This window comes from Mirounga leonina, unplaced genomic scaffold (assembly GCF_011800145.1).
Source record: "Mirounga leonina isolate KUSES-001 unplaced genomic scaffold, KU_Mleo_1.0 Mir_200, whole genome shotgun sequence".
NCBI classification, from domain to species: Eukaryota; Metazoa; Chordata; class Mammalia; order Carnivora; family Phocidae; genus Mirounga; species Mirounga leonina.
Genome location: NW_023270503.1, coordinates 7,571,408 through 7,583,143, shown reverse-complemented (window position 1 = coordinate 7,583,143; position 11,736 = coordinate 7,571,408). Strand labels below are relative to the sequence as shown.

The window sequence follows — 11,736 nt, the reverse complement described above, 5'->3', positions numbered from 1 at the left end:
GCAGAACAAACAGATCTCAAAAGCAAGGGGAACACATCCTTCATGGATATCATTGCTCATGTGGAAACTACTTTATGGGGGTACTTTTGCCCCAACTCTGAAGGGTCTTTCAATATCTCTTTTTGGGTCATACATACGAGGTATCCTCAGGATTCTTAGGCTCTCTTCTTCCATCCTCAGTTCTCAAATGCATCCCATCGCACCCCATGCATTTGAATTTGACTCAATAACCACTCACTCGACCAAAATCTCAGTGTAAGTTTACTGTCCTCCTAGTGGTAGCTAGGTAGAATTGCAGGCACAGGGACAAAAAGGGAAGGGGCTCACTTTCAAAGCCAAACCTGATAAGGGGAGGGGGGGGACCCAGATGCCTCGGGGACCAGGCAGATACTACAAATAAATGAACCAGACCGGGTAAGAGAGCACCAGCCCTATGGAAAGAGATAACTCCTACTGAGTTCCAGCTGATTGTCTTCTGAAAATGCATGTCAGAGCTGCCTTAGCTTCGGATTGTCTACGAGAGGCCAGAGACTGATTTTAACGTGAAACCTTGTGATTTTTAGACGCTGGTTCAATTTCCCTGAAAACACTAGGTGAGCTAAATAAAGCAGACGCTCCGCCAGTTTCTAAAGCTCTTCTGCACAGAGGGGGCCTGTTGTTTCCCATAACTGCCACTCACCAGCCACCACTGGCAATTGCAACGGAGGCCACCAGCTATGCACACACAGCTCCAGAGCCTTGGAGAACACCTAACACTACGGGAGGCAAGGGGAGGGGGAATGGAAGGCTCCGAGGAGCCGAGGAGCCAGCCGGGGACGGCAGCAGGCACTAAATGGCCGACTGCTCCTGCAGGAAACCTTCAGGGCCTGGGAGGCCTTTGTCTGTCTCAGCAGCCAGGGCTGCTTCTCGAAGGACTTCCAAGTGTTCCTCAGCAGCTGACAGTGACTGGTCAATCCAATCCAGGCCCCCGGTCAGGTGGCAAGCATTCCTGGTCACCAGCACCAGATGACTGACCGACAGGAGCAGGGCAGTTGTCCTAGAAAAAGCAACAGGATCGGTTTCCCCGGGAAAGAAGGGATTTTGCACCAAAGCCCACACGGACAGACTCTAGTCTGGTGTTCCCCAAACTGGAGGCCCTTCGCCAGAAGGCTGGGGAGTAATGAAAAGATGGTTCCACACTCAAATAAATCTGGGAATGGCTGGTTTCAGCAAGGTTTAACCGAAGCCTTCTCTGGGCCTTAAACGTGCATGATAAAGCTCTCGGGAAAGAATACAATGTGCCATGGCTTGCTAACTTATTTAAGACTGGGGAGCCTATTTTCTGCAGCACACCTATGAACATCTCCTGGATGAGTGTTTTGTGGGACAGCTTGGATCTAGTCAATTGGATGAGCACATCCCCAACTGCTGCCCACTTAAAGACAAGAAGGCTAGACATACCCCTGCCTGGGGCAACCCTTGTGGATTTTGAATCAATAAGGCCCCGGGCTGGTTTACACCACTCTAAAAACAAAATTTAATTCAAAACCAAATTGAGGGGGAGTGGGTTTTTTTTTTTTTCCCAGTATTGGAAGATTCCCCGTAGAATATCATTTATACAGTGCATGTGCATGATGCATTTGGGAACCTATCACACAGTACCAGCCCGGGACACAGCGGGGCAGCAATAAGAGCGGGACAGAAAAGCCAACCTAAGCAGTGTGAGCCACTGTGTCTCTGACAATCATCACACACAACAGCTCTAGAAAATAGTCATATACATCCGAGAGACAAAAGAATCTGGTTTCTTTTAATGGGTTTGCATCTGGTAGAGGAACGTAATTTCGAAAGCCTAAGGGTGCTCGGTGTACTAGGGGAGGATCGTGAGAGGCGAGGGGTCCCGGGTATGTCCTGTGGAAGGTGAGCACAGCTTGAGCTGACCAGTCCCCTTCCTTCCCCTTGCCCTGCTCACCACCTGCCCCACCCAGAGACTGGGCAGCACTCACAGCTGGGGTGTGTCTGCTTCCAGGGTCCAAGGAGCAGAGGCAGACGATGGAGAAAGTGGGAGGGAGGGAAGGTGCAGATAGGACTTAGCGCGGCCAGATGTTTTAGTGTAAAAATTCAAAATCTAAGACTGGCTCTCCCCAATCCCAGGTTTCAGGGAGAGCACAGGCCTCTCACCATTCACACTGCAATGAATGGTGCCCAAAGCCCAGGTAGCTCTGGGAGCCCAGCAAAACAGCCCTCTCCACAGCAACCCAAACAGCAAACCTCACAGATGTGATAAAACGGGGAGCTTCCAGCATGAGAAGCCGAATGGCCCCTCCACCACTCTCACCGGGCATCCAGGAGCTTGGGGTCCAACGGAGGGTACATCGATCTCACCACATCGTCCACTCTGTGTGGAGGCAAAACGTTTTCAGAACTTCACTTTCCTTCTGTCTTTTTCTCCTTCCTCCCTTCCTACCTCTCCTTGTCCCAATTCTTCTCTCCTGATCTTCGAGCCCCCACCTTTGGTGATTCCTTCTCTAACGGCTTTTGCATTCTCAGACAGACTTAAACAGAAAGAATTCTGGTTCAGTTGAGAGAATATTTTGTTTTCTGGTTTCAAGTCCCCAGAGTTTAAAAAGTGTAAGTTCACACATCTGGAATGATGTTCGAGATACGCTACTAAATTAAAGAGGCAAGCTGCGGAACACTATATAAAGGTTTGACCGATCCGCTTGCATGAAAATGAGTAAACAAAAGCTATGGTGTGCAGGAGTGGGGTAGAGTGCAATAACACTCCCCATTCACTAGTGTCACCTCCAGGGATTGAGATGGAGTGGAATTAGGGGTTCCTTCACTTTCCAGATACTCTATCTCTACAGTGTTTTAACTTTTATAAGTATTATTACTATTGTGTTTTAAAAAATGGTGGAACATAGTTATATAGAACACTAAAAAAAACCCTACAAGTTTAATTTGGGTTCAAACTGCTTCATTGGATTCCCTTTCCATTACGGTACAATTCGTGGTTAATTTTTTTTTTAAACCAAGTTCAGAAAGGAGCTACTATTCATTCTGATTTGCAGGGTTCAGATTTTCATCCAAATCCTTGCTCCTGGACCACTTGATAGTCAGGAAGAAAGAATGATGATGCATTGTTTGATTGTGAAAAGCACTTGAAAATAGATGCTCTCCAGTGTTCTTGTCTCGGGGCTGGTGAGGACATGCAGAGGAACGTGGGCTGCTGTCTTCACGGCCCCTTTCTCTGTAGTGCCCTGAAGCTGAAGCCACTGGCCTCGAAACTCATATGCTATCAACACGTTATGTGAAATAAATGGAGCAAGAAAAACAATAGGGACAAAAAAACGGCCAGAAGTAGAAAGATGTGTAAAGGCAAAAAGATAAAGCAAGGACACAGATTGAATTATGGCACGGAGCATTCTAGAAGTAGTCCAAGGGGCTCGGTAGGAGGGGCCAGAGTGCACTGGGTTAGGTGTGCCCTCTGAGCCACGCCACACCCTCCCTCTGGCACCAGGGCTAATCCTCACGGGAAGCACGATGAAGGTGGGCAGAGATGAGCAGTGCAGAGTCTCCACCAACAATGGGTGGCCAGTGGAATGCCTGGTGCTTGCCCAAAGCCTGGGCTGGAGGGCCTTCTGGCCAGGCTGATGCAAGTCCTATAGCTGCACCCACCGGGGCCAGCTCCACAGAAAGCCAACAACTGTTCTGGGCTGAGTCCCTCCCCCGGATTCTCTCCCTCCCACTTTCTCAACTCACTGAACGCCCTGGACAGAGTTCAAGTGCACCAACTCTCATATTCCTTCAGAGGGCTGGTTCCTCGTGATCTACCCGAGGCCATTCAACCAGGAAACCGAGAGCCCCTGAAACTCACAGCGAGGCCACCATTCACACCAGGGGTGTGGAGGCACCCCGCTGACTGAGAAAACAGCCCGCGCGGGGCCAACGCCCAACTCAGGCACATCCACATACCGGCCACCAGGTGGCAGCACAAACTTAGTACCACCCTTCTCCCTAAGAAAAGGGCTATTTCTCCACAAAGTCAAGCCCAAATGAGGGGGTGTAGTTGTTGATTGCCTCCCACATGGGATTTTGCAGACAGCCTGGAATTTGGGAGATCTGAATGAAGTATGGCTTCACCTCCCCTACCCCCACCCACCAGGTCCTGGAGGCTACTGGCTGGGCCATGGCTGGGGCAGTGGGATGACAGGGAGGTAGCAAGGAGTGGGTCCCCGAAACTAGTCTCTGGTACAAATAGGGCCGGGGCGGGGCATAGCCAGCAGGTCACTGCACAGAGAGGTGGACACCAGTGGGAAATGTGCCTACTGGTCCAGAGCCTGGGAAGGAGGGAAGCAGGCAGCCCCAGCTGGTATGGGGCTAAGGGAGAGGAAGCAACCACAGTGGGATCTGCAGAATGGACTAGAAGCGTCGGCACTAGTCGCATGCTAGAATTCCCCAAAAAGCTGACTGGAGGGGGCCTGCGGGAGGTGGGGGGAACCTTATGAGACCACCCTGGCTTGGCTCTCTCAGTATCTAAACCCTCCTGGATGCTCTGTAAATGTCTGGCACACGAGTAACTAAAGTTGTCTATGTGGTTTCTTCAAGGAGCCTGGCCCACCTGTCACCTCAGCTTCTGACCCCTCCCTCCCCCTACCGCACAAACCGCCCACCCCCCCCCGCCCCGTGGAGTGTGGGGACCTCAAGGCCCACCAGCTCACCTGGGGCTGATCCGCTTGGCCACCACGATGATGTCACTGACACTGGCTGAGGTCTTCATCTTGGCCCCGGAGCCCATTGTCATGGCAACAAGTTTTTCTGTCAGAGTGTGACAAATCTAACACAGCAGGGAAGAGAGAGGTGATGAGGGGTACCCTAGCCCCCCAAGAGCGTCTGCCACTCCCACAAACAAATATGGCCCCTGCCTTGGGTTCCATCCCACACCCCGGGGCCCCTAACCTAGTGGGCAAGTTGAAGTCAAAAGCACACAGAGACAAGAGGAGGAAGAGGCAAAAGCAGAGAACAAGGCCTGGTGAGGAGGGAGGGGTGGGAACCTCAGAGCAGGGTCAGTGTTTCAGCTTAGAGAAGTCTAAGCCGAAATAATCTGTCTAAGAAAAATCATGTGCTCTAATTTCACCTTCTCGTTTCAGGGGAAAGACCTACTTTCTCTTTCTATTCCTCCATCTCATGGTTTAGTCTTCCAGAAGGTTAAATCTCTCCAGCAGGGCACCCTCAGAAACACCCTCTGGACAAAGGGCAACTGTTCCCTTGAAGCACATCCTCCAAAAGCGGCACTCAGCTCAACAATTTTCTAGGGTGATACTTAGCATGTTTGTCAACAGGACAATGGTGAAAGGATCTTCAAAAAAAGCAGGGAAAACGCAAGACTATGACACAAGGCCTTTGTCACCATCCGTCAACAGTGCTGGCCACCCCAAAAGCTTTGTTTCCTCCCTTGCACACCTCGATGTTAGAACCTCGATGTGCTTCTGTCCCTGGCAAGTAGGTTCCATGACCTGCCTTATACTTGGGGCTGGAAAGGAGAGCAGAAAGAAGGCCAAGAGCCCACAGGGACCCAAGGGCATGTGGCCAAGCAAAAGGGACATCAGATCCCAGGGCCTCTCCTTTGACGGGAGACTCAGGATGGGCCACTGATTCCAATCCAGTAGGACTCCCTTCCTGCTGACTTATCCCCCACCTCAGCTGTCACCTCCTTCTCTAATAGGCCCTCACAGGGACAAAACCCAGCGCCAGGACCCATCCTAGCTGGGAGACGGGAGTGGAATACAGCATTATTGCTTACTCATTAGACCTATCTATCTGTAACCATATCTACACCCAAAGAGCTTCTTGGAATTAAATAATCCTGGACTTGATGACAACAATTTCCTACTAGGCACTCCTCTGACCCCCAAGAGAGACAGCTAAAGGAGAGGTGGGATGAAAGACATTTTAGCTTATTTATTTATTTATTTGTAGGCTCCATGCCCAGCCTGGAGCCCAACACCAGGCTTGAACTCACACCCCTGATATCAAGACCTGAGCTGAGATCTAGAGTCAGACGCTCAACTGACTGAGCCACCCAGGCGCCCCAAAAGGCTTTTTCGTATGTTGTACTGAATGACACCGAAGAAACGATAAAGCTGTCTTTTTGGAAATGTTGAATAATTACTGGACAAAAAGATAAATGTGTGGTTTCCCAAGTTACTGAGAGGAAGAACACAACAATATCTGCAACTGGCCAAATATTTCACTATTATTATTATTCTATCAGGCAAGAATTGAAAAACAAATGCTAAAACTATAAAAATTACCCCAAACTATAAAACCTAGCCAAAATGCAGATTGGATGCAATTTTCCACCCAATCGTGGAGGCAGCAAGAGTTAGAGAAAAACCAATCTGCCTTCAAGTACTCATGGTTTGGATTTTTCAACACTGATTGTCCCATTCGACAGACTACTGTCCCAGCAAGAAAGGGCCACTGAGGAACTTTCTAGTAACTGGAGAAGTCCAGACATGGAACTCAACTCGCTGAGCAAAGGGCCGAGCTCTCTGTTAATGAAAGAAAGTGCCCAGGGAGGGGGTGGGGAGCCCCGCTCCCCCTCGGCAGCCACACAGACTTCCCCAATGGGTGAAAATGTGGCTAGTGACCACCTACGCAGTCACTGTATTGGGAGGACCAGGTAAGACAAAACCTTTGAAAGGGTGTGAGAGCGCTAAAGTGTTACAGACCATCCAGGAGGGAGTAGAAACAGTAGAAATTCCAAGTGTCAGGCATGTTTTTAAAAAGCCTCTTGCATGGTTCGGTGCCCTTCCTAGAAAGATCCCTTTCAACAGTCTGTGCACGGTGGTGCTTTGATGACCCCCCCTTACGTCATGAGAAATCAAAAGTATTACCTTCAAGATGGCAATGCAGTGGGACATGAGACCCCTGCGGAGACAAGAAGAATCTGTCAGTGCTTCTCTTTCGAGGCCCCCCCCTGGCTCCCACCACCAACTCTGCCCCCATCTAGCTCTGACCCACCTGGACACCGCCCAAAGCAGGAATGCCTCCAGGTTCAACTGAACAATTCCAGGAGCTAAATGAGGAGGCACCTTCTTTCCTTCCCTTTCCCCCGCCCACGTCCAGCTGCCTCTTCCAGGTAGCGCTCACTTGTCAAGTTATGCTTTCTGAGCTTCTGATGCTGTTCCCTCCAGCCCAGGTGTCCTTCCCCTTATCCTCAGCCTGGTGACCACCTCATCTTTCAAAACCCAGGTCAGAAGGCACCCATTTTGTGGTAGCCTTCACGAGAGCCCCCTCCACCTCCACATCCCAGGCAGCTCTAGAGATCACCAACACTGTATGCCCACAGCACCGTGCACAGGGACCTGCTCTCGCTTTGGACACTGTAATGAGTAGAATTCTGTCTCTCCCACCAGTTTAATATCTGCAGTAACTGCCCCAGTGTCCCACACATGATGCCCCCCCCACATCTGCCCAGTGAATGATAAGGGCTCGGAGCAGCATACAATTCTCAACATGTAGAGGCTCCTGCTGGATAGAGGGACCCCTGAGGGATCCCGAAGACAAAGGCTTCATCCGTGGAGCCTGCGTACCAAATTCACAGGCACCCCAGGGATAACCCAGGCACAGCAGGGTGACCTTGTAACGAGTTTTACCAGACATCTATGGGCCTCGGTGTTTAGGTCTACAAAACGGGGGCCGGGGGCGGGGGGACAGACACTGTCATATCTGATTCCCCACCCCCCACTCCATGCTGGGGGCAATGAGCAGCAAGTGGCCCAGTGCTCCCGGATGCCCAGTAGTGCTTGGCAAAGGAAGCCAGAAAAGAGCACCCAGAAGCCCCATGTGCCATCCTCAGGGGAGTGGAGCAAACAAACGGTCCCTAAGGCCTTACGAGGCATCTTCAATCCAGTCTTCATTCTCCAGGATGGCCTCGATGTGGGGATTGGTGATGACCACATCGTCCAGTTCTAGCTCAGACGGCTCCGACTGGGTCTCCATGGCGCCAATGAGGTCCACAATGGGCCTGGAAGGAAAAGCCCAAGAGAGTAGTTTCAGGATGGGTGGCTGTTGCTGACCCTCCCCTCACTGAGGCCCATGTATCCCCCAGCAGGATGTAGAAAGTTAGTAAGTTAAAGCACTGACCTCATGTCCTGGATCCAAACCTAACCCTAGTGGGACTGCAAGTGTGGGCAGGACACATGGCTAGAGGTGAGTCAAGGAGGCAGGTAGGGGTGCAAAGAAGAAGAGTGAAGCAGACTGAGATGAACCACTAAGAGAAAGAGCAGAACCACAGCCATAAATACAGAAATGTATTAGACAAGGCTGTTCCTTCTGCACAAAATAACATCCTTTTTAAACTTATTTTCCCCTTGGGGAGCCTGGGTGGCTCAGTCAGTTAAGCGTCAACTCTTGCCTCAGCTCAGGTCTTGATCTCAGGGTCGTGAGTTCAAGCCCTGCGTTGGGCCCCATGCCTAGGTTAAAAAAAAAAAGAAAAAAAAAAACATATTTTCCCTTCAAGCCTACCTGATACTGAGAGGCTGAAGTTCCCATTACCCAAACCTACCTGGTCTGCAGAATCATTCTCGGGAAGGACTGGAAGGACGTTGGTCTGCATAACCCCACCCCCTCCTCATTCTACAGGATAAGTGGCAGAAGTAACAACACCCACTTTACAACAAGGTTCTTTAAAACATGAGACGCCATAGCCTTCCGTTCAATAGCAGAGCTTTCCTGGGTCATATAAACAGGCATTTACAAATTATTCACCACCTGACAGAGACACTGATAGGATTCAGTAAAAGGGTAAGAGAAACTAAGGGTTAGTTGTCATGGTCCCTTAGGGGTCTACCAATTAAAATATCCCTAAATGGAAAATAGGATCTTGCTCATAAAATCTATTGCACACAAAATGCATTATGAAGAAATCTGCACAAATAAGGAGACCGTCCCATGCAGGGATTTCACAAAATTGAGCATCCGCTGCTTCCCTGTGTGGCTGGAGTGCAGGCATGGGGTTTCTGTTCCTATGCCTTTGGTTGGATTGTGCTAGGTGAACACGTTCAGGGAATCTCTCCTTAGCTCAGTGACAGAGTCAGAGAAGGCTCAGGACATCGCTAAAGCTCCAAGGTCTCTCTTGGAAAGGAAGCCTTCAAGTACCATTTTAGAGACAAAAAGCTGAGCTCGAGCTGCCCAGTGCCAAACTTCTTGGGCCCCTCTCTCCTCCGGTTGCTGGAGCCCCTGGTGGAGCCCACCTCTGCTCCCTGCCCTCCCCGGGCCCACTCACTTGGAATCGTAGTGCTGCAACAGGTCTCGAGGCCGGCAATAACGCTGCCTGCACACCATCACCAAGGCTGCAAACGAGGCCAGGAAGATGGTGGCCAGCACGCCTATCGCAACAATCACCACAGTCTCCATGCTTCTGGGGGGCTCCCTCTGTCCCCGTCACATCCCCAGCATGGGCTAAATCTTAGAAGACACAAGGGCAGAGGAGGCCTTCGTAAAGAAGCAGCGAAAGAGAGTGGGATGGGGGGGGTCTTACCTGCCTTGGGGGGCATAGAGAGCCAGGTTCCCCCAATTCACCTGCAGAGACCAAGTTACCTGCTGGGGGTGGAGGGCACAGAAAGCCTGGTTCCCCCAAGTCACCTGCAGAGACCTGAGGGCCTGAATAAAATCAAGATGCATTTTATGTCCTGCCCCAAATTTGCCTTTTGTTTAATTAAGAGTTTGCCACCTGCCAGAACAGGATGGCCTTTTAAATCTGGACAAAAGGACACATTTTAACTAGCACTATTGTTTCACATCTCCACCAACTGCATGAAAGAATATCCTCCTAAGAAGGGGAGGATGGCATTTACTGAGAATCTCCTCTGTGCCAGGCACTTTGTGTGTTAACCCTGAAGTAGGTATTAATAGCCCGTTTTACCATTGAGAAAACTGAGGTTCGGGGAGGTTAAGTAATTTGTCCAAGTTTCTGTAGTCAGAAAGTAGAGACCCATCCACTTAAAGTGAGATGGGCATTCACCTCCCTTTTCCTTTCTAAGGAGGGAAGAAGATTCTAAAAATTCTGGAAAGGGATTTGACTGTCAGTTTCAGTGTTGGAAACTTACAACTGGTGTTAAAGTGTTCTTTGCCTACTGCCTGTTTTCACTCAGGAGGTTCTTCCACACCTATTTTAGACTACGGCAGAGAAACAAGGGCACCTCGGAGAAGTATGTATTCGTTGCAGGATCCTACTTCTGTGCCTTTGAGCAAGTCTCTTCCCCTTGTCTGGGCTTTAATTTCTCCACCTGCAAAAGAGGGGCTTTGATCTAGGAGTCCAGGACGATGGACTTACTCTAAACTACATGTCTCTGAGGGTCCAAATGTTCCCGGTTGTCATTCAATAAGTATTTATTGGTCATCTGCTAGGCACCAAGCACTAGGCAGAATTCTGAAGACTGGAGATAAATAAGACATGGACCCCAAACCTTGAGGAGGGAGAAAGAGGTGGGCAGGAGGACAAATGTTTGCTGTTCGTTTGTCAACCTCTTCCCCAGCTCCTCAAATCCGTGTCTATGCCACATGGCAGGGTACACAGACAAGAGATAACTGTACTTGCATGCCTTCTGGGCATGCCTTCTTCACAGGGCAGGTGACGTTTGAGCTGGGTTTTGAAGGATGAGTAGGAGTTTGCCGGGTGGACAGCATGCCAACTTGGTTGGCTCAAAGCCAAGGAGGCCTTTCTCAAAGCTTCCACAGAGCAGCTGGTCTACCACCTCAAACTCACTTGCTCAGGAGAGTGAGAAGGCTAGGGTCGGCCTCTTTCATTTCTGTATCTCCCGTGGGGGGCTGGGGAAGGCAAGAGGTAATCCTCAGGGTCTGCCTCAATTTCTCCAGATGTGTGTTTCTCTACACCGTCCCTCCTAAAGGGCTACCTGCTTTAGCCCTTTTTCTTTCCTCCTCTCATTTCTGTGTCTCTATCTCTGTGTCTCTCCATTTTCCTCTCCAGACATCTTGCCCCCTCCCCCTGCGCCATGGCCTCCAAGACCACCCGCTTTGTTTCCTCTCTTCCCGCGGCCATTTCAGTGTGTTTCTCTGAGGCGGACGAGCTTTCTCTGAGTTTTTGCTACCTTACTCCGGGATTTGTCTGTATGAGTCTTTGTGTGTTTTTCTTCTCTGTGTGTTTCAGGATGAGTTTTTGACTCTTCCTCTTTGTGTAAGCTTGGGTAGGTCTCGGTTTCTTGGGGGGGGGGGGGTGTCCCACCCTCTTCTCCTCCATGGGGTTCTAAATCCACCAGTATAAAACAGCCCAAGCCCCTACCTCCTCCCCTCTGCCCGACCACCCAGAACAGCCGCCCGGACACCCAGCTCGGAGGAAGGGAACCCCACCCGGCGCGGCGCGGGGCTCGCAGGGCTCCCAAGCGCGCAGCTCCAACTTTGCCCAACTTGTGGGCGGCCCTGCTGCGCCGCGAGGGCTCGGCGGCCCCAACAAAGGGGCGGCCGGCCCGGGGCCCCCCTCCTCCCCAGGCATCAGCCCCAATCTCCGGGCGCCCCCTCCAGCCCCCCGCGCGCCCGGACCCCCTGGCTCCCGCGGCACCGGGGCGCGGCGAGGCCCACCCACCTCAGGCCGCGGCCGCAGAACGCATCCCCAGGGGCGCTTCGGCCGCCCGGCCCCGCCGATGGCAAAGTCCGGGCGCGGGACTCGCGGGCGGCTCCTGCGAGCGGGGCATGCCGGGAAGGAGCTGGGCTGTCCGAAGGAATCAAGAT

General features: G+C 51.3%; 1 protein-coding gene across 1 annotated transcript; it reads right to left on the bottom strand.

The window, feature by feature from the left end:
• Positions 1 to 243: 243 nt before the first annotated feature.
• TMEM98 (transmembrane protein 98) lies at positions 244 to 11,736 on the bottom strand. The gene is made up of 8 exons (XM_035027811.1): positions 11,591 to 11,736; positions 10,098 to 10,277; positions 9,275 to 9,456; positions 7,883 to 8,014; positions 6,882 to 6,915; positions 4,704 to 4,819; positions 2,318 to 2,377; positions 244 to 1,036 (listed from the first exon to the last, which is right to left on the bottom strand). The coding sequence occupies exons 3-8, from the start codon at positions 9,403 to 9,405 to the stop codon at positions 829 to 831; spliced, it is 681 nt and encodes a 226-aa protein (XP_034883702.1). The 5' UTR covers positions 9,406 to 9,456; positions 10,098 to 10,277; positions 11,591 to 11,736; the 3' UTR covers positions 244 to 828.

Coding starts and splice junctions, on each gene's coding strand:
- TMEM98 (XM_035027811.1), bottom strand. CDS start 9,405: ATGGAGACTGTGGTGATTGTTGCGATAGGCGTGCTGGCCACCATCTTC. Junction 8,015..9,274: donor TTGCAGCACTACGATTCCAA/GTGAGTGGGCCC, acceptor TTTTCCTTCCAG/GCCCATTGTGGACCTCATTG. Junction 1,037..2,317: donor CCCAAGCTCCTGGATGCCCG/GTGAGAGTGGTG, acceptor TGCTTTTTCTAG/GACAACTGCCCTGCTCCTGT.